We start from the raw sequence: 23622 nt of genomic DNA on the forward strand, positions 1-23622 counted from the left end.
AAAAAAAAAAAAAAAAAAAAAAAAAAAAAAAAAATGAAAGTGGACTGCTTGACCCATCATTCACTGCTGCTCAGATATAAACGCATGGTTTTGAAAACCTTACACAGGCATATATGGCATTTAAATTAGCAGGTGAATTATACACAGTTAAAGAATTAAATCTATTTTTAAACTCCTGACCCCTTAGATCTGGTATTTCTGCAGGAGATATTTAGAAATTTCACTTGGGATCTTCAATTTCTCCCAACTCTTATATTGGAGTCTTAAAATGGCTTCTGACACCACTCTCTTGCTCTGACTCCCTGTCTCATCTTATCTAGGGCACCTCTTTACCTTCCATCCCTTGCCTCCTAACATCTGGCACCCTGAGTTGGCAAAAAGGAACATATAAATGACAGTATCTTCACGATCTTCTCTTCTACCTTAGGAAACACAGCCTTTTGCAGAACTTTGTTCTCAACTCCCATATTACATATAAACACTCACCTTCTTTGCAATTACAAGAGAAATATTTTCCTTTAATTCAAGGAGGACTCATATTTCATGCGAGATTCCCATCCAATGGTACTCTTCTTAACTGTCCAACTCTGATTCCTATCTGCCCTTTAATTTAAAATGTCTAAATCTCATTATGCCTTACTTAAACGTAGGCAATTTCTTTTTAATTGGACATCTACTAATAGAATGATTTCTGTGCCATTAGCAAATCCCTAACACAATCCACAATGGAATATGGAATCCAGGTCATAGGAACCAGTTAACAATTCATTCAGCACCCCAAAGTGTAGTTAACAAAAGGGAGAGAAATTTCAGAAGTCGTTGAACAGAGTTATGTAGAGCAGTTAACTTAGAGTTACTATTATCTTCATGTTCAGGGATGATCTGCGGCTGAACCAAGGGACTGATGTATCTTACTGCTGTCCAGCAGAAGAAACTTTCAATTCTTTTTGTCTTCTAATTAGCAAGTGTCAGTTTAGCACATGTTACACATATAAAGAAATACAATGACTCTAGGAAGACTTTGGAAATGAGGAGAACTCAAAGCCAGATCTTGCACCTAAAGAAATCTCCAAGATGTAGATTTACTATTGTCAGGCTTATCCAGAATTACTCATCAGACTCAATCATGGTAATTATCATTCTTATAAATGCTCCAGTTAACGTCAAGAAAGAAAAACACGTTAGCAGTGTTTTTAGCCAACTAAACCTAACAGTTGATCCTTAAACAAATTTTAAACAGTTTAGCCATTTCTTAGGGAAATTACATAAAGTCAACAAAATCTAACTCTTTCTGGATGACTCGGAATACAACCCCTTCATAAGGAGACATGGCTGGGCTATTATGGCATGACCCAGGACAGTCTCTGGAAATGGACCACTTTATGAACACAGTCACATTTCTCATAAAAGTCATACAGACCTTGTGCAGCTGGGATCACAAAGAAAACATGTTAGGATGGGTGTCCCATTACCTTAATCATTAAATCCACAGGAGAAGCTTGTTTCTTTTTTTCTGAAAACATCTGCCATCAGTGTTTCCATAACTATCCTTTTCCTATTCAGAGGCATCTAGAAACCTGTGTGTCACCTAGTGTTTACTCCAGTCCAGACTGAGCCAAGTAGTTTATCTGCCCGATGTGGTCCAGGGCTCAGATCTCACCTAGGGGCAGTAATTTCCCATCCTCATCTCACAGATGAGCAATCTGGAGCTCACAAGGCTGAATCCCTTGCACAAGGTTATGCAGCTGGCTGGGGAGAGAATGATAAGTGTGCTGGGCCTCTGAGATTTGGCTAAGCTCCTCAGTCACTTGTGAGATATCTGTGGGCAGGCTGGGGAGGGCATCCCTTTCCATCAGAGAGGACTTCCTATTTGCTCAGGAATTTGTCCCCATTATAGTCAAAGCCTCCTGTAGCAGCCAAACCAAAGTTCAATGGATTTCCATACAGAGGTATGGAAAATCTGTATTTATAGATATTTGAACAAACTACCTTGGAAAATCAAAGCAGGCCAATTACACTACACAACCAAGTGCAATAACTGTCAATTTAGGTTATGTCTGTTGAGACCAGCATATGGTCCCATTTGTATGGGCCAACTTACAAAGCCAACCTTTAAGGGCCTCATCCATACTGTGGTTTGGGGAAATATCATTGTTATTATTACTATTGCTGTTATTGTTATTTTTGCTGCTGTCAGTTTACTGACAAGAAGGGATCTGGGGGCTAAAGGACATTCTCAAGGACACACTGCCAGTGACGAGCCACTTGGCCAGGAATGCCACCAGACACCCCAGCTGTACTCAGCCTTGGCTCCTTCCTCTCCAGCCTTGCATCCTCAATGGGGCAGGGAATCGTGCCCCCAGAAGGAGAAATTTGGTTATTGGAGGAGCAAAAAAATCTTACTTTTTACAAAAATTTATTTTTATTTTTTATTTTCTTTTAGAGAGAGAGAGAGTGTGTATATGCATATGAGTTGGGGAGGGGTAGAGGGAGAGGAAGAGAGAATTTTAAGCAGGCTCCATGCCCAGCGCTGAGCCGTGGGGCTTGATCTCATAACCATGAGTTCATGATTTGAGCCAAAATCAAGAACTGGACTCTTAACCAACAACTAAGCCATCCAGGTGCCCCAAATCTTACTTGTTTCATGTATGAAGCACAGATACACACACAATACATAAACAGATAACAATGTATTTGCATAATTAAAATGTCAGGGAGAGGTGATTAGGGGGAAGATGTCTATAAAAGACCTTTAGGGAAGTGGTCATGTAAAAGAATCTGGGAAATGCCACTTCACACCACATGTCTTGGTCAGACCCATGTTACCTGCGATTAATACATTTCTTTGTAGAAAGTGTATGTACTGAGGTCTATTTAAAAAGATACCTCTTGAAAAAAAAAAGTTAGTAAAGTTGGTCTCTTTCTCAGTCTTTCTGCTGCCTCTAGATAGCACAGTTCATATTGATGAGGACAGTAGAAGACATATCTTGATTACTGTCCAAAAGTAAGTGGCAAATTCCATAAAAAAGAGTAACACTACCTTAAGCAAATAGCTTAAAGGCACTCATTTAAACACACACACACACACACACACACACACACACACACACACACACACTCAAAGCCTTTTGCTACCTATCCACCAGGAAACCTCAAAGGAAAAAATAAATCTATTCATGTAATGCATTTGCTTCCACAGGAAGCACGATTTCCTTTGTGTCAAACCTTAAAGACCTTTGTGAAACACGAGAAGCTTTTTGAATAAATACTTGTAAATGGCCAAGACAGCTGAAAAATGGATAGCCTGCTTGTACATCAGGGCTCTTTAAAAGACTTCTCTTCTACTTAAGTATTCATGTTTCAATTAAAACATACACCTACTTTATTAGCTAGCCTGGGCCCAGTTCAGATCAATAACAGCAGCCCTAGATGGAATTCTAATGAAGATAAACAACTCCGAGTCCTCCCCAGCTTCCCCTGGGCACGGATGCACAAAGCCTCCTTTCACAACTTGCTCGGAGATATTTTACAGTCACCTGCCTCATGCAAATGAGGAGATTCATGTTTATTCATGGTGAGAGTTACAGACCACCTTTCATTCCCTAGGCCAGCTCAGCTAACCAACAAGAGCGCTGTCTGCACCACTGTGAAGTTGAGCTGGCCTAGGAAGGGGACTCCTGAATATATAATTGCTCCCTGAAAAGCATGCACAGAAAGTCAGTAAGCTGGAAACAGTTTGGGGAGTGAACATATTTCCCTTTCTTATTCATTCCATCACTGCCTTTAAGCTTTCAAACAATCCCTCTTCTACACCACACTGTAACCCATTAGATGTGACCAGTTAGTGGTTGTTTTTCATGGATAATCTTCCAGAGGACTCCCCAGGATGTTTCCTCTGTTGCGCTCTCCAATCCTTCCTAATTGAGATTTTGTCCCGCTGACTCAGACGAAGCTCATAGCCTAGCCAGGGGCAGCTGCGGCTTTGTCTGATGGGCCTGGGTTCTCCCTGTGCACAGCCTCTCCTATGTTAAGGGGTGATTTCTCATCTGCAAGCCTGAGATCCTAACCTCTATCATGTGTGCTTTGCATATTATGCTGCTGAGTGAAGTTTTAAAATAGTGCTTTTGCTCTAGACCGACTGCATTTTTCAAATCATTAGTTTCTTCCGTTTTGGCAATTTGAAAGCATAGCAGTCATTTGATCTTGTTTTTAGTGCCAATTTGGATATCATCTAAAGTAACCCCAATGCCATGAACAAATATTTGGAAGGTATCTAGAAGGCACAGACATTCCCCGGGAGGTCTGGGCTGCTAGGTAATGGCGAGAGAGGCCGTAACTCACTCTGGCCATTAAGCACCTGGGCTTTGTGAAACCTGAGTTTTAGCCTGCTGCTCTAGGCTTGTCACATGGAAAACTAAGTGACCTAACTTGTTTATGCCCAAATCCACGAAATTTTCAGAATAAACCCTATTTCTGCTGAAGTTAAATGATTTCATTCCATTCAGAACTCAATCTGTGGTACATAGGCAGCTTCACTTTTCTCGTTCTTTCCTTCTTTGTTTTTTCACATAATGGCCAAAAAAACCATTTTCTTTTGAAAAGGGCAATGTACTCATTTTTCATAGACAGGATTTATCTCATTACATACCAAAGAATACAACTGCATATGACATTTTACTTCCTTGAAGGATTTTTGCATTTAATACTTTAATTTAGTATCACACCACCATAAGAGAGGGTGATGGAATACTGGTACCCCCGCCCCCCTTTTTGTTCAGGCATGGAGTTCCTGAGTAGCACAACCAGACCTTACAAATCAATGGCCATACTACTTCATTGGTGTATACAATTCATATTAGTTGGCAATTTGTGTTATGGGTACCAACTAATGGTAATAAGATTCCCAGACCTGAACTACCCAAATCACTATGTCTTCTTTCCTACCCTGCTTAAAAAATGAGGGCTTCAGCGACATGATTATGGGGCTACTTGCATGCCAAGGTATTCAGCTGCAGTTTGAGTTCTTCTCTAATGCCCATAAAAATGAATAATGCATGCTCTAAAATATTGGTAATAATAGGCAAAAACAGAATACAAACTCAATGGCCTGAATCAATGGATTATTCTGCAGAGACTGCTATATTGGGAAACTGAAAGAAAGTACTTTTCAAAGCATAAATATTTTAATCACTCTCTAATTCTTCTTCTTTCATATAAATAAAAAACATCCCATCTTCTGCTTCCCAAGTCTGGAGCAGCAAAAAGACAGCTGCTTTTCCAAACATTCACTTCCAGCAGAGGCAGTAACCACCAAGCAAGAGATATCTAGGAACTAGTGTCCCAAGCAAGGTGGGTTGTAGGAGAAATTCCTGCATCTGCTGGAATCTAGTACTGTTTGTAAAATAAGAATTTTGGATTGAGGGGTATTGCTTCCCTGATAATGAGCTTAAGAAGGCAGATAGCTAAGTCCTTCTTTGAGAACCATGGGTCACAGGTCGACAAGCAAATCTGCCATCCATGCCTCTGTGCAAAGTAGCAACGGTCTGAGACGGTGGCCAAGGAAGTTCAAAAGAAAGTGTGTCTCATGATGGTCTCTTTTAAGATATTCAGAATTGACATTTGGGCAATCTTTGGAAACAAGAAAAGCATTAAACCTACCAACAACACCAAATCCATGTGTGTTCCTAAATTCAATAGTTAATAATAAGAAGAAAAGTGAACTGTTTAAAATTTCAGCCGTCTTCTCTCTTTTCCAACTTATTATCTGGCAAAGAAGAACAGTGGCTCATAGACAAGCAGCAGGAAAAAAAATCAGGAAGACACTGACCTAGAGGCCCTCATACAGAGCCCATCTCTTTTCACAAGGCTGGTAGAGGCAGAATAGAAGCATAAAAGAGAAGGGACACAGTTAAATCTGTACTTGAGCAACCAGGACTGACTGATATTATGCTGTTCTACCAGCGAATAGAATAGCAACCAAAGGCTTATCTGTCTATGTTTCAATAGTTTAAAGTGATATGCACAAATACAGATACAAATTTAATATACCTACGAATTAAACATCGATTGTGGTAGGGAGAAAAATGTCCCCCTTCCACAGCACTGATGTCCACGTTCCAATCCCCAGAACCTGAGGATGTTACCTTGGTGGCAAAGGGGAATTCAGGTTACAGATGGATCTGAGGTTCCTAATCAGCTGACCTTAAAATAGGGAAGATTATCCTGGATTATCTAGGAGGTCCGATGTAATCACAGGGGTCCATAGGAGTGAAAGATCCAAGCCAAAAAGGATCAGAGTGATGAGGTATGATGTGGGAAGGATAGGACCGATGGCTTATTGGCTGGCTTTGAAGATAAAAAGGGCCACAAGCCAAGGATATAGGTTGGCTTCTAGAACATGGAAAATGCTAGGAGATGGGTTCACCCCAGAGCAGTCAGAAAGGAACACAACTCGGCTGACTCCTTGATTTTAACCCATGAATCCCACTTATGGCTTCTGACCTATGGAACTATAGGATGGTACATTTGTACAAATGGTATATTTGTATTGCTTAAATTACAAAGTCTACAGCAATTTGTTGGAGCAACCATAGAAAACTAGTACACACATGATAAAAGAGTATATAACTGATACACTTTTCTGGTTACTAATGAAGGTATGTGTAATACTAACAAGAAAAAAAGCAAACAGTAAAAATATTTAATATTGAAAATTTAAATCTCTAGTCATTTCCATTGCTGGTATCCACTTTTTTTTTTTTCTAGGAGAGAGAGAGAGAGAGAGAGAGACAGCATGAGCAGGGGAGGGTCAGAGAGAGAGGGAGATACAGAGTCTGAAATAGGCTCCAGGCTCTGAGCTGGCAGTCAGCACAGAGCCCGACGTGGGGCTCGAACCCATGAACCGTGAGATCATGACCTAAGCGAAAGTCAGACGCTCAACCAACTCAGCCACCCAGGCGCCCCAGCTGGTATCCACTCTTGATCAATAGATATGTGTGCATAGGATGAGACCCTCTTCCTCTCAGGCTTCCAGCTGCCTTCTCACAGCCATAAACTGCCATCGTTACCTGGTAGCACCTATGTGACACTAAAGATCTATGACTGGTAGATGATGCAAAAAGATGGCATTAAGGCCATGAGTAAAAAACTGTCTCCTGAACTTGGCCCTCACATCTTACTAAAGACAGTTCTTACAGCTACATCAGTTAATTACAAAAAAAAAAAAAGTTTCAGAGTGACACTTTGGGGACCTCACCCTGCACAGGCAGGATATCATTAGCACTGACCCAAGCACATGGCCATGATGAACCACACAGCCCTGAGAGCCATGCTCACCTCCTCCAGATGGAGGCCTCTGGTCACCTTTGCTAACAATGTATTCTTGGGGCTTCATTTTGTAAACTACGTATTCTGTAAGATTTAAGTATCTAAGTGCTAACGGTCTTGAACAATTCTCTGCAGGAATTTGGAAATATGTTCCAAATGCCTTATCTGTGCATATATCAACAACAACAATATTTATATTACTATCATTTACAAAAGTGTCATTTTCTGTAATTCAGAAGAAGCAGGGTGAATGAAATCCTCTCCAAAAGCAGACAGACAGGGTGCCAGGGTCCAACTCTTGATTTTGGCTCAGGTCATGATCTAATGTTTCCTAAGATTGAGCCCCGTGTTAGGCTCTGTACTGACAGCATGAAGCCTGTTTGGGCTCCCTTTCTTTCTCGCTCTCTTTTTGCCCCTCTCCCACTTAAGCTCTGTCTCTCTCTCTCTCTCAAAAAAACATAAACTTCAAAAAAAGGGGGCAAAAAAAGACACCTGATGTCAGAACACAAGACAGCCAGTGAGATTCCCTTCTGAAGGGACAGGTGGCCCGTGAACATAGAAGCTGAGGACCAGACAGCTTTCAGAAACACTGTAGTACATGAGGAGTTGCTCTGATCTAGGGGCAAAGTGGCCTTGACCATTTCAGAGACTATTTCACTCTCCAATTTTTTTTGGAGCGGGGGGCTTGATTGTACAAACCCTGCTCCTTCATTCCTCTCTCCAAGGGGTGATTTGTACCTGAATTGCAAAGTCCCTCAAAATCAAGTGAAGTGCACTTAGAGGCTGCAGAATTACTGGGTTTCTTTCATTCACGTCCCTTCTTCAATCATACCTGTGCCTGCACATCGCTGTTCAGACCCTTGGTGGCTCTAGTTGCATCGTGCGCATCAGGGCTCTCCATGGAAGGGTGTCACTAGGGCCTATTTCAATAAATTAAATAGATGGCCCAAGGTGACCAAGATAGAATGGCATTTGTCTGCTCCAAATGCAGGTAAGATCATTATACTGATGGAGACAGTCAGGTTAGCACCTAACTGAGGCTCGGCAAAGAGTGCCATTTTTTTTTCATGGTTTTCTTTCTCTTCAACCAACATCAGTTCAAGCTGTCACAAACCAGAAATTTGGTGGTAAAGAAGGATGGGCTATAATTTCAGAGGAAAGGTGACAGGGAGGAGACTAATAAGAACATCAAGTAGAGTTGGAATTCTGATATTAGGTTATGCCCCAAGCACAAGCTATGAAGGCCCCACCGGATGACTGTGAGGTCAGACCCCTTGACTCTTGGCAACAACAGTTATGTCCCCAGTCCTGGGTCAGCAGGTATTGGTGATGGAGCCAAGCAAACCCAGACCTAAAAACAGTAGCAAATTAAAAGTATTGAATACCTCCCCCAATATACCTGTCCTGAATATACCTGTCTCAACCATCAGCTATTATTAGCCATGTGATTATTGTTAACAAGGCCTTTATCTAAGAATAAAAACTTTGCTTAACATGAAAAGTTTACATGATATTTCTGCCTTCTCTAAGTCAGTCAACACTCTTCTTGGGACTCAACATTCACTCACAAACAGAAATGGGAAATTTACACTCTTACAGAAAACCAAAGAAGATGCCCGTTCAAAGAGTCAAATGCTTTCTGTAAACTAAAACATGTTCCATATAAACTTACTCAACTCAACTTGACTGACTTACTCCACTCCTTGAAAGAGATTTTGCATTTTAATATAAACTCTTTTTGACACAGCAAAGGGAAGGTTATCTCAACACATCCATAGTCCACAAAGACACCAAGGTACCTAGACAGAGCGGCCTTCCGGATCCCATTCTTTCTCCTGCACTGGTAGAGCAGGGCAGGTGGGGGCACCCACTGGATGTTGCAATAACAAGGCATCTGGACTCATGCTGGAAAATGTTCATCTAGACAATATTTTTCAAGAAAGCGTCTCTGCTGGTGGCTCCAGTTTGGTTAATCAAAAAGAACAAAGTTGGTCCAAACCTATCCCAGACTGAGGAGAACATCACCAGTACAAGCTTCCCACCTATACAGATATGTCTTTCTTTCTCCATTTGCAAGGCGACCTAAAATCACAGTCGTCCCCATTTTCCTGATCTGCCTTCCACAGGCAGCTAAGGAACCGTGCAAAGGCGAGGCTCCTTGGGAGACAAAAGGAGCCTGTGCCTCTGCCTCAGCTTCACCTTACCTTGTTGAAGTCTTCAGAAGTTGCCCTCATTTCCTTCCATGTCTTGTTCAGGAGTTGGATACAGATGCAGAAAAACTCCTCAAAGGATCTGTCATGGGTGAAGAACATTGGGTGGAAGTCGTTGCAGGTCTCACTAGCTGGAAGAAAGAGAAGGGAAATAAGAGAGAAAGTCTGTAGAGCAAAATGAGGGAACACAGCCACACGTGGGTGTCCCAAGGAGAGATGACGGGAGGCATGTTTGGCTCAGACCACAGTGGAAGTAAGGCATTTTGAAAAAGAAACCTAATGATAGTCCCTGGGCAACTGTGAAGTTGAAAGTCAGATGGTCAGACCTATCCCGAGAGGCATATTTTGACTGAAGGAAGTCAGCTCCTAACCCACCCCACGACATGACCCTTATATCTTTTGTTCCAGGATCCTTGGTATTGAATCCCTGGGCTCTGTATCTGCCTGTGTGACGTTATAAAGATGATTCAAACTGCCTTCTCAGTCATAGCTCCATCACTCTTAATTTTTCCTTTCTCACCAGATTAACTGGCAGAGGATGAGCTTTCCCAAGCACACGATTAATTGCAACTTTGAAAATAGCATCCTCGGTTATTTCTCCAGGGAGCTCGTTTCGCTCTTATGGCAGTAAGCAGGGGGACATTTAAGATCATATACCACCTGATGCCATTAACCATTTGTTTTACATTCCCAGACACAGATGGCTGGAGGTCAAAGCAACCCAAATGGCTCTGAAGGCCGAGAATGGTCCAGTCCTGGACCAAACAGTGAAATCAGCCAGACTGTCTTCCTGCCTCCCCGTTGCAGTGCTTCTGCATATCAGACCCAGTGCTCTGAGCTCACGCTGTGCCTATTTCTCTCCTCCTTCCCCCGAATGGCACCCCAGCCACCCCCTTCTTCCCTGCTCTCTGGGAAGCTTACATTTCTATAGTCCTTTTATATACATCTCATTTGATCTTTACAGTGCCTCTTGTGGTTCATGCCTTATTGGATGAGGACACTACAAAGAGCCAGATTTTGTGATCCTCCCCCCAAAACAGTACCCTGAGTTTTTTTTAAAAAAATACAAGCTGTTATGTATAGTGAAATAGTTACTATTTAAATCAGAATCTCCTTAAAAGTCACTTAATCTTCATGGTTCCAAATGTTAGAATTTCAAGCCCTAGAAGCCTGGGAGAGGAGGGGGTACAGGGCAGGAGCGGGGTTTACAGCAAAGACCTTCTGTGCTTGGAGAAAGCCCTGTGCCTGCCATGTGGTTGATTCTACTTAGAGAAAATCGTCCGGTGAAGGCCCCAGCAACTGACCCCTAATCAAACCTAAGCAAACACACGCTGCTCTGGCCAGGCCACAAGCTATTATGTTCCAAGCTCCTCTATCTTAGTGAATTCCAGACCTTTATAAAGGTAGATATGAAGCTACATAGAGGCTACTTTCTTCCAGACAAGGTAAGGGCACAGGCTAGCAGCAGTGTGCAGTCTTGTGGAAAAGGTTTGGGTCTGAGGGCAGAAGATGTGGGTTCGAGTCCAGCCCATGCCAATCAGGAGAAAGTCACTTTACCTTCCTGAGCCTCAATTGTCTTTTCTTTTCTTTGTAATGTTTATTTATTTATTTTTGAGAGAAAATACTCAGCAAGCAGGGAAGGGGCAGAGAGAGGGAGAAAATTCTAAGCAGGCTGCCTAGCCGTCAGCGTGAAGCCCGATGCAGGGCTGTGTCTCACCAACCATGAGGTCATGACTTGAGCTGAAATCAAGAGTCGGGCCCTTAACTGACTGAGCCTCCCAGGCACCCCATGAGTCTTGATTTTCCTCACTAAAAAAATGGAAATGAAATTTCCTTGTCCTTCTCCATAGGTTTCGGAGAGGATCAAATGACATGACTTATGGGAAAGTGCTTTGAAAGGATAAAAGTTGTCACCAACATGGAGCAAGGTGGTGGTGATGACAATGAATGTTGTGCCAGCGTATCATTTCCAGGAACACGGGTTGTTCTTTGATTTCTCCCCAGCTCCCAGTCAAGCCTGTTCACATCTCAGAAATTAGCAGCAAGAACATATGTCACCCCAACCCCCCAGCCTGTGTTACTGGCAGAAAAATGGCAAGAGTGAAGTTCTGACCTGGGATACAAAGCTATTTAAAGAACTTGGAATGTAAACACAGGCGGATTGTGTGTTTGCTGCCCTGGGCAATGAGCTGTCAGTCTCACTTTCCTAAGCACTGAAGCCAATGGAATTTACAAGTCCACAGAAGCACTCTAAAATACTACTGCCATCCAAGAACTCGTTATTAATCACATTATCACAGTATCTTTTCGGACCCAGTGCGATTATGTGTGTACTTTATGCCCTAGTTAAAGTTTTTATGGGATTATTGAAGCCAAGATAACGAGACAAAATGGAGACCAACAAACCATGCACTTACTTAGGTGAAGAGGGAGGGAAGGAATGTCATTAATAATAGGGAATATTTATTGGGTACATATAATGCACCAGGGGCTCCACTGGTATTCTCATAACAACCTGGGAGGTAGGTGTGATGCTTATCCTTATTTTATATATAAGGAAGGTAAATCTTGGAGAAATTAAACCTTCCATCATGAGCTTTCTTTAGGTGGCCCCAAATGAGCATTTGAAACCTGCGGTTTAGTTGACCCAGCAGGCTTCCTGCCTTCACTGACAAGAGCCCAGGACATTTCTTTATGACTGCTGCTTTGAAAATTAACTTCTCCACCAACTCTCCTACATCTTGCACCGCTCCTTCAACAGAAACTGGAATCTTAACCCCCCCAGTCCAAGGGGGCTCACAGCAAGTGTACAGCCAGCACCTGCTGATGGACAACACATGGCAATGGGATGGTACCAACAGCAGCCACTGCCATACAACAGCCATATCACTGCCATAGCCAGAAGTCAGGCACTAGATCTACATTGTTGTTAGTTGTTACAACAAGCACACGAGGAAGATATTATCAACTTTTTTAAAAATTAGAAATAGGAGAGTTAGATAGGGTGTGGAGGAGAAAAAAAATAAGAGTTAGAAAGGTCAGGTGACTTGTCCAAGGTCATAGGTCATAAGGCTTGCAAGTGGTGGAGCTGGGATTCCAACTCCCATAATCAAAGCCCATCATTGTCTGTTGTTCTCATTTCCTCATCCTGATTCCCAATTAACTCTGCCTCTATTGCACCTCCCCCAGCAATACAAATATGAAAGATATTTATGAAGTAAAGTCTTACAAGTGGCATCACCTTAAGTATGAACATTTAGGGTATATTTGGAGTCTAGGATTCCTCTGCTTTCCTCCTACTAGTCCTGATCCAAGTAGAGTTAGATTCAAATCACTGGGTCACACTCCTCTTCTGGACCTTACCCCTCCTTTCCCTGGGTTGGGTCAAGCTGCACTCCTGACAACTCTCTTGAATACCCAAGACACATTCCACTTGGTTATAGCTTCTACTCATCCAACTCTTTCATCTGCTCAAGATATTCTCAGCCTCTGGAATACACCAGGTTTTCCCTAGATAGTCAGTCCCTGGGGAAGAGTCACATTGGATAAATTTATTTGACCTACTTCTTAACAAACCCCAATTCTGTTCATTGCAACAATGCACCCAGCTAAAAAAAGCACATTTCTAGTCTCTCTTGTAACTAAGACTGACCATTATGACCAAATTTAACCAATGAGAGATATAAGGAAAGTGCTGGGTAGGGTTTCCAGGGAAGATCTTTACAAGAGGAAGGACACTTGACTGGCTTGCTCTTTTTGCCTTTGCCTTTACCTCTCAACTTCTCCAGTTTCAGGACACAATTTCATGTCCAGTCAGGACTGAAGCTCCTGCAGCTATTCTGTCAGCATAAAAATGAGGGCTATGCCTTAGAGCAGAGAGTTAGAAGGAGCTCCTGACTGAACTTTGGAATCACCATACCAACCCTGAGCTGAACTCCTAAGGAATTCCTTGTATATGATTTGTTTAAGTCACTGTTTCCAGGCTTTCTATTACTCTCAGATGCATGAAATTACTGACATAGAAACCTAAACTAATGCAAGCACACAGCTATTAGCATAAGAGAACACATGCTCAAGATTACTAGAAGCCAGGGAGAAAGTAAGAATGAGGAGGCAGGATGGTATAATGGTTACAGTCACACAGAACTACATTCAAAGACCAAATTTGATGCTCCCTAGCATATGATGTAGCTTCAGACAATGAAACTCCCTGAATATGTAAAATCTATGACCTTATAAGATTTATAAGCATCAAATTAGATTATGTTTATAAAATATGTGATAAGATACCTAGCACATAGATAAGTTTAGTGACTATTAAGTATTATTTTTATCATCATTATCACTGTACTATATGGCTTCTTAAAGATTTTAACATTTCTAGGAGATAAGGAAGAAGAAAAATCTGGTGAATGATCTTTGGGGTCCTACTGGTAGGGAGGGGTTGGGACCAACCAATCGTTCTTGTTGATGAGGTCAAAATCCTATGGGATGTTCAGATCCTAAGGCTGAAATGTCACATGCTGAGGGTACATGCACCCATCAACAGTGGCCAATCAGCACTGTCTCCAGAGAAAAATAGCACCTGACTCCTTCTCAGTGTGATGAAAAGAATATAAATTTCAGAATCAGGTAAGCATTGATTTGAATTCTCACTAGGGTTGATGATATAAACACCGTTGAGGTGTTTATATCAACATAAACAGATATATCATGGAGGATGAAGGGGTTTAGAGGAGGGGAATTAGAAGAAGGGCACTCACCAGCAATTACCTAAAGTTATATACTGCCCATTGTAAGAGTTTTACCTGCCCTAACGTTGAATCCTCAGTAACAACAAGGTCACTGTTATTACCCATATTTCACAGAGGAGACAAGTGGGAGCAGTGAAATTAAGTAACTGCAGTGACAGGGCTTGGAATCAAACCCAGCATTCTCTCACCAGAGACAGCGTATGCATCCTCCACAAGAAGACACTGGCTTGCCATCATCCAATACTTTAAAAAAAAAATTAATGTATACTTATTATTGAAAGAGAGAGAGAGGAAGAGAGAGAGAGAGCAAGCAGGGGAGGGGCATAGAGAGGGGGACAGAGGACCTGAAGTGGGCTCTGCATTGATAGCAACGAGCCTGATGTGGGGTTTGAACTCACAAACTTTGAGACCATGACCTAAGCCAAACTCAGACGCTCAACCAACAGAGCCACCCAGTGCCCCCATCCTATACTTGAAAACACTTATCCCTTGCAGTGAAGAATGGGCAAACAGCTCCCAATTATAAAATATATAAGGCTCGGAGATGCAATGTACAGCGTAGGGCATACAGTTAATAAAATGTCACAACTTTGTGTGGTGACAGACGGCAGCTAGATTTATCACAGAGATCACTTTGTAATGTATATAAATGTTGAATCACTATGTTGTACATCTGAAATTAATATAATATTGTGTGTGTCAACTGCACTTCAATGAAAATAAATCAAAAACAATTTGTTCCTCGACATGTTACACAGGGAACAAGGAAAAGATTCCGATGTATTTAGGGATTCAAGGCACCTTGTTTTAAGAGTGTTCCAATATGAGAGGTAAGGATAAAGCATTAAGTACTAATATGTTTTTCTTCTAAAATGTTCAACTTGCAGATATCCAAGATGGAGGATTATCAACCAGGAGGAACCCATCCAGGTTGCTTGATCTGCTTTCCTCTCTTACTTTGTCGTTAAGAGCAGTGAGAAAGGCAAATCGGGTTGCCCCAGAGTTTGCCATGGCAGAAAGGGGGTAACGACGCTGGAAGCCAGACCACCAGGTTCAAATCCTGGTTCTGTCATGACTCCTGAGTCACCTGGGCAAGTCATTTCACCTGTCCATCCCTCAGTCTTTTCATCTGTTAACTGAGGGTGACAACAGCATAAACCCCATTAGTTTGCTGTGAGGATTCAGTGGAAACAGGGACTACAAGAAGCAAACTCAGTGTGGGTGTGAACCAACAGAATGATGAAGCTCACTGGATATCACGTGACCCTGGGCCAGGCCACCCCACTGAGAAGTGTGGGCTTGCACCAGTGTAAAGGGATGGCTCGAGTCTCAAGAATGGAGTCCTTCATTCAGAGGTTTAAACAAAAACACAGAGGGTGAGGCTTATTTCTGTTGTTCTTTTAAATAAAAGCATGAAAGAAAAAATATATTTAGTTACTAGGCAATGATTTTATAAATGAAATTTAGAGAGAAACTTTCAATGGCACTAAAATAGTAAGACTTTTAAAAACCAAATTGTTTTCAAGAACACTATTTTTAACACAAAGAGATTCTACTTTGTAAAAAAGCATCAACTTAATGGTCTTTTAAATCTGGAATATTAAGGTATTTTCAGGGCTGAGGGTAAAATGGGTTCTTATTAATTTGCCGACATCCAATTCATTTATAAATAGGCCAGCTTTGAAAGCAGCCGTAATCCATGCACCTAAGTTTTAAAATAAAAATAAGAACGCTGCACACACTTTGTCACACTTTGCCTTTCAAAGTAGATTTGTTCCTACTGTCCAGTGGATAATGTGAGAGGAGACAGGTATTGTTACTAGAGTCCCAGAGGACAAGGGCTGCCACAGTGTAACAAGTAAGCAGTGAAAGACGAATACGGAGAATGGGTTTTAGTGCTGCTCATAACCTCCAGAAGGTCATCTTAGCTCCCTGGGCTCCTGAGATTTTACCTGTAAATGAAATGGGCTGGTAAAGTTCCCTCTGAGTCTAAAATTCTAAAACTACACCTACACACACACACACACACACACACACACACACACACACACACCGCCACCCAGATAATGTATTTTCAACTCCCTAATGCCCAACAACAATTATACAACTTGCATACTGCACCTGCGCTGAATTTTGAATTATTTCCTAAATTATTATTTCCTTGAATGACAGGATGGCTACACATTTCACTGAGGGTGTTAAGGCATCAAAATGGCATTTGCTAGGCTTCAGAAATTTTTGATGAACTAGTACTTAATTCTTTTTTCATAAGAAAATTGTTAGATGTTTTTATACTCTTTCAACCTATTAATATCACCGAATGCAGACCATTACATAAGAAAATTACCTGACTAAAGATAGAATGACAAGACGACACAGGCAAATGCGCAAAATTTCTGCTGTTTCATAGGAACTTTGTAAGATAAATAGAATTTCTGAGATGCCAAAAACCTCCGGTCCATGCTTTCTATGATGCTCATTATTCTAAGAGAGCCTGTGAATCCATTTGCAGGTACTAGAGGTTCCTAAATACACATATTTAGGAAGCACTGGGCAAATTCTGGTTATTTTTACCAAAAAAAAAGAGAAATAAGCGCTAGCTTAATACAAAATGCATTTTGTTTTAAAATTATGAGCTGCAGAAAGAAAGGGATAAATCACATATACACAAAAGTGTTTAATACCTCAAAGCTGCCCGAGCAGTGATAGGATCTTACGAGCTGTCCACAGCATGAAAATTCAAATCAGACCTATTTGTGGCTCTAGATAATATATTTATGAATTCTCAGATGCAAATGTATCCTTCTACCTTTATGCCTTTGCAGAAATTCTTACCCCTGTAGCCTTTGAATTTTCTATTTTTAGACCTGGTATTCTGTAATGGCTTGGTTTTAGGGTTTCGGTATTGTGTGGGAAGATGCTGAGAGTTCAGAACCTTTTGTAGGAGGGAGAGGTGAAAAAAGGAGAGAAAGGGCAAAGAATCTGAAGTTCCCCAACTGCTGCTGAGTTCCATCAATATAGAAGCTAACACCCCCACTATTTCAGGACAGGGGATCAGAGGCTTGAAACCCGCTCAGCTCTTTCCAGCTCCTGAAGCCTGGTTTAACAGAACTCTAGTCTTTTCTCTCCTCTATCATGCCTAAAAATAGTATGAAATCCACACTGAAAAGATACACAGTAGCTAATCCAATGCTTCATTGTTCACTTTCCCTATGGGCCTTTTTTAAGGACGTGGAGAGGAAAAAAAAAAATAACTGACTGTAGTGTGAGGGCTGAAAATCAGACTCTAGCACCAAAAGACAGCCAATTCAGCAAGAAGGACCGAGGCCACATTCCAGGCAATGCAGTGTGTGTTAACAAAAGAGCAGAAATTCTGGAGCAAGGCTGGCTGGGGTGCAAAACTTGGTGTCACTGCTTAATAGCAACGTGACCTTGATCAACTTCTACTTCCTCTGGACCCCAATTTCTTCATTATAAGAAAGACAATGACTCCTATCTCATGAGATTGCAGTAAGGATTAAATATATAGTGATACATGACTCATATATTAACTGGGATAAAATGAGCACTTAATGAATGCCAGTTGTTACCAGTTTTAATAGCAAAATAATTATTATCGTTCATAGCTAAAATGGCCAATTTGGAGAAATTACACTTACAGATGCAAAGACATTATAAAGCTACAGTAATTAAAACAGCTTGATGTTACTCTGTGGATGGAAAAACAGAACAATGGAATGGAATAGTGAGCTCAGATAACAGACCCGTATAGACAGACACTTGATTTGTGAAAACGGGGACACTACAGTGGATTTTCAAATGCTCGTGCTGGGCCAATTGTATATGAATCTGCAAAAAAATAATTATGATTCCCTACCTCACACTGTCCATAACAAAAAACTCTAAGTGGATTACAGTTCCGAATGTGAAAGAAAAACAATGAAGTTTCTATATAATATAGGGGAATACACTCATGACCTTGAGGTGAGCCAAGTTTTCTTAAACGAGATAAAAAAAAATTCATTAATCTGAATGAAAAAGTTTGATTGGAATATATTAAAATCAAAGACATCTATTTATCAAAAGATACAGTAGGATGGCAACCACATAGTAGGAGAACATTTGCAACATTATCCGACAAAGACCTGCTATCCATGATATATAAATACTCATGTAAGTCAGTAAGAAAAAGACAGACAACCCAACTGAAAAAAATGGGCAAGATGTAAACAGGCACTCCATGCAATTGGATATCTAAGTGGCCAATAAACATATGAAAAAGTGCTCAGCTTTTTGAGTCATCAGGAAAATGTAAATATAGATAAATAAACTTCCAAACATCCACTAGAATGGCTACAATAAAAAGGTATAAAATACTAAGCATGGATAAACATGTGGAACAAGTGGAATTCTCATACACTGTTGATGCAAGTGTAAAGTGGCTCAACCACTTTGAAAACCAGGTTAGTAATATTTAGGTAAGGTAACATTTCATACTCAATGACACAGCAATTCTCCCCAAACATATAAACACGATAGAAATGCATATATATGTGCCCCCAAAGAAATGCACATGAAATTTCAGAGTGGCACTATTTGTGATAGCCTCAAACTTGAAACAACCCAAATGTCCATCCAGGAGATTAGATAAATTATAGCCTATTCCTACAGCAGCATATTTACCACAAAGAAATGATTTTTTAAAATTATACTACCCACATTCTCGGCCTTTTGGCTAAGATCAAGTGTAGTAAAATTATACTACCCACAATAACATGAACGAAAACATAATGTTTAACATTACAAAAGAGAACATACTATATGATCTTATTTATCTAAAGCTCAAAACAGGCAAAATTCATCTACAGTAGTAGAAAGAGGCTATTTTTCTTTTGAGAAGGGGAAGAAATGAGGGGGGTGTAACCCAGAAGAGTCTCTGATGGTTGAATAATACTATTTTGATCTAGATAGCAATTAGCTAGGGCACCTGGGTGGCTCAGTCGGTTAAGCGTCCGACTTCAGACCAGGTCATGATCTCACCACTTTGTGGGTTTGAGCCCTGTGTTGGACTCTGTGCTGACAGCTCAGAGTCTGGAGCCTGCTTTAGATTCTGTATCTCCCTGTCTCTCTGACCCTTCCCTGATCACACTGTCTCTCTCTCTCTCTCAGAAATAAATAAACATTAAAAAAATAGATAGCAATTAGCTAACTAATTAGTTGGTGGTTGGAAAATTCATTGAGCTGTGTTGTGCTTTTAGGATCTGAACGCTTCTATGCATTTAAGTGACACTTACATAAAAAGTTAACTTTAAAAAGTAGAATATGAGCTTTCTAGGTGATCCAAGAGGGACAATAACTTTTAGACAGAATAAAACTACTGCAGATGACTTAGATTCGCTTCTCAAAAGTAGTGTTGTGTTTGACCCGCTCATCACCTCTGGAATCAGGGATTTGGTACTTTACCTACCTAGGTTGACTAGATGGATAAAAAAGCATATAGCCGGTCTGTTTAGGCAACCTAGTCCAATTACCTAAGTGGTATTAGCTTCTAAAGTTGGTCAGGTATACCTCTCTACACCTGGACTTCAGTATAATGTCATGTGTTGGATAGGTAAGTATATGTTTGCAGTATCTTTTGCAAATGCGGATTGTGACCTCACTGAAGAGTAGTGCAGATGCTAATGGACAAGCTATATAACAGGTTTGGCTGGTTCCTTCCCTCACCCATTCATTTGCAGATTGATCTTCCTTCCTTCCTTCCTTCCTTCCTTCCTTCCTTCCTTCCTTCCTTCCTTCCTTCCTTCCTTCCTTCCTTCTTTCCTTCCACTCATGTGTCGATGTCCATGTCCACCTGATATCCATCCAGTCAACTAACAAGGTGGTTAAGAGCATAGCCCTGGAGCCAATCTGTCTAAGCTTGGATCCTGACTCTGCCACTCATTATATATATGACCTTGACCTTATGAGCAAGGAGAGATGAGTAAAAGATGAGGCTGAAGGCGTAGGCACGAATCAGATCATCTAATTCTTTGGGGACCTCATTGAAGACCTCAGCATTGGAGACTTCAGCATGATAAAGTAACACCTTCCCTTCTCCTTTCTTTTTCTCTTTTTGATGGAATTAAAATTCAGGTACTTTGAGGATTCCTGTTATTCTGGAATCCACTTACTTAATGTTTGAGTGCATTAGGACCAGTGGTAAACCAGATAAGAACTTTAGAGCTAAGTGGCTAGGAATGTCAGTTCTAGAGTTAGGACTAGGGCTAGAATTCTCCCTCTGCACCTTCACTGTATATCCCAATCAAGCTTTTTAATGTCTCTGAGTCCTTTATTATGATGACAATAACAGTAACTCATAGCTTGTAGAACTGGGTGAAGATATAGTGAGAGGATGCCCATAAAACACTTAGCACAGTGCCTGGCATATAATAAGCACTCAATAAATGTTAATCATAAAGCCTTGTGCAGAATACAGATATGGTATGTAATTCTCCCCTCCAAATGTTGAACTGAATACAAGGCTTAGCTTGTGGTGAAATCTTATTTATTTTAAAATCTTAATCTACCTTCATGAAGGTACTCAGTTCCTGTGGAAAGTTAGAGAAGAGCAGCACCATCATCATCTTATAAGACATTTAACAAAAAGAAAAAATGTGCAGAAATTCCATTAAATTAAGATTTCTGATAAAAGCAAGCTAAGTGACCCCTGGAAGCTTGCTTATAATTAAAAAATGGTCTTGCTGATACACTCTGCCTGTGCTTTTCCTTTGTTCTCTGGCTGAAAAAACTAAGACATGCAGGAAAAGGGAATCTAGGTCCTTGACACCTTATCGCCTTATCTGTTGGCAAAATAATCATTTCTGGATCCACTTACAGGTCTATGAAAGGGGTTTTTCTTGGCCCAAAAAGGAAAAAAAAAGAGCAAAAAAAAAATTCTCTGGAAAGGAGTATCAAGTTTGTAGTGTGATTTAGCGATGCAGAAGCCAAGGGCAAAGCATACTTACCTTGCTAAGTATATTTTACCTCCCTTCTGGGGATGGTGTGGCTGGAGCTTTGGGAGGGTGCAGTGGAGGATTGGGAAAGAGGAAAATTCTGGTTGAATGGTAAATAATCCAAGGCAGGGCAAAGAAGAGCATATTCAAGAAGCAAATTTCTGCATGCCTTTGTTAAAACTTCCTTTATAAGGAAAATTATTCTGAGAAGCGGCACATTAAGAGACTGTCATACAGCAGATTTAGCATGGATATAAATAATTGCCTGTCCAACCATGTGAGATGGGCACTCAAAGGTTATGTTGGGAGAGAGGCAGATTCAGGAGCAGCTGGGATGTGCCTCACTGAAAGTCCAGCAAGAACCGGGCACACCATTGCCTGACCATGGATTATACCTTGACCTTATCCTCAGAGGCTTAGCCGGAGCTAGAGAGCTGGTGAAAAGGGCTGAAAATAAGTAATCCTGAATTCAATAAATGCAAAATTCAGGGAAGGGGACCTGCTGAGGCTTGCTTCTCACACCATTCTTTCTCGTCTCTGTTGCTCTGTTGCTTCCCTTAAAATCTCAGTGATTACCTGTAACTGTTCGGATAAAATGTACCTGCTTTAGCAAGTCATTTAACATTTGTCGATCTGACCCTACTTATCTCCTTCTAACTCTTCCCTGGCCCCTGAAGAAACCCTAAAATCAATCACAGTTTCTACCTCTTTATCAAATTAACCACCCCTGCTTGTATTTCTACATGTTATATTTTGCAGATCCCTCTTCATGGAGCCGATGGAGTTGTGCTCCAAAGCCCATCCCTTTGCTAAGGGCACTTCACTCAAGACTTGCTTGCCTGCCTCTTCCCTTGTGCCTCTACAGACCTTTGGTTTTCTCCACCTGTTTGGATTCCCCCTCCTGACTGCTGTAGAAACAGGAGCTCTAGTAATTTCTGCATGCTTTATGGTTCTCACATGGCCAGCCTCCCACGAACACGTGCCTGCACGTCCCTCCTTGTGCCTCCAGTGACATGCTTTTCTTCCCCATGGTTTCCACGATGCCTCTCTTCATGCACTGCTTACAGAACAGGATGAGGGATGTCCTCAACTTTTGTGCAACACACATCTCAGCACTTCTGCTGTGATAAGGAACTTGGAAGTCTCCGCTCAGGCTTCCCTCCCTGCTTTAAAACGGTCCGACCCGCAAAAGGACCCAGTCCTCCCCTTTCTCTCCAATTTTCTGAAACCCAGGCATTCTCTTAGGAGAACGATGAGGAACTTTCTAAAGAAGGCAAATTAATCACACAAACTCAACAGGAAAGAAACCCAAATCTGATGATGTTCCCAAGCTCCAGAGATGTAACCCTCCTCTGCAGGCCACCTGCCAGCACTGAGGCCCTGGCAGGGGGTTCCCCTTGCCATTCCCATCCTGCCTCGATCACCACGCACCCACCCAGAGCAGGAACACTAGGTCCAGTGCTTGTCTTGGGCCCTTCTGGGACTCTGTCATAAGGAACATATGGCCTCAAGGATTGCATAACAGTGTTAAAAATGCACTCACTCTGGGTGGTGGAATTAAGGGAGATTCAGGGGGATATTAAGGGAATAATCCACTGACAATCATGCTTTTACCAACGTGGGATCTGAGAAGATGGAGATTTTATATCAGTGAACGAAACCAGAGTTAAGTCCCTAATATTTTTGCCCATATATAGTTCCGTTCAGTCCTCGTAAACAAGAGAGCACGATAAAAAGCACGTCTCTCTCTTGCCCAGGATTATGTAGGCAGGCCTGTGAGGGGAGACAGAGAGGCCCTCAGTGTATGAACACAACACCAGGCCCTAAGAAGTACATCCTCAAGCATCGTGCTAATAATTTAGGATAAGGTCAAGCTTCACAGAGACACTTGGCTGAGATTTACCAAGAAAGAGGAAACAAAAGGAAAAGGCATTAAATATCAAACCAGAAACAGCTGGCTGGAAAACTTGAAAAGGACATAATCTGAATAACAAGACACCTGGGGAATCCGCTTCAGCAAATCAGAAGGTGAGTGGCCTAGAACTGGGTGTCACTTACTTGAGACTATTGCAGTGAGCATGTACCAAGAGCTGTTCTAAGCTCCTCGCAAGTATTTGCTCCTTTAATTATCCTAACAATTCCATGAGGTTGGAGGAGCTACTATCAGCCTCACTGTACAAACTGAGGCACAGAGGAGCAACATGGCTTGGCTCACAGAACTGACAGGAAGCAGAGCCAAGGCTTAACAAGGGTTGGGTTCCAGAGTTCTTGTATCAATTTCCCTCCAATGGAAGATTTTTAAAGCAGAAAGTGAATACTTTGTAGAATGCCTCTTTACTG

At 41.4% G+C, this 23622-nt stretch overlaps 1 protein-coding gene across 5 annotated transcripts in view; it reads right to left on the bottom strand.

Moving 5' to 3' along the window:
• The window catches only part of ELMO1 (engulfment and cell motility 1), a 530720-nt gene that overhangs the window by 157051 nt on the left and 350047 nt on the right, over positions 1-23622 (bottom strand). For all 5 annotated transcript variants that reach the window (XM_039239137.1, XM_039239135.1, XM_039239134.1 and 2 more), the window contains one exon: positions 9531-9667. In XM_039239137.1, coding sequence (XP_039095068.1) covers positions 9531-9667 — 137 coding nt within the window. The remainder of the gene's footprint in view (positions 1-9530; positions 9668-23622) is intronic.

The sequence above is a fragment of the Hyaena hyaena genome, unplaced genomic scaffold, assembly GCF_003009895.1.
Source record: "Hyaena hyaena isolate Hyena2069 unplaced genomic scaffold, ASM300989v1 scaffold_153, whole genome shotgun sequence".
In the NCBI taxonomy this organism is placed as follows: domain Eukaryota; kingdom Metazoa; phylum Chordata; class Mammalia; order Carnivora; family Hyaenidae; genus Hyaena; species Hyaena hyaena.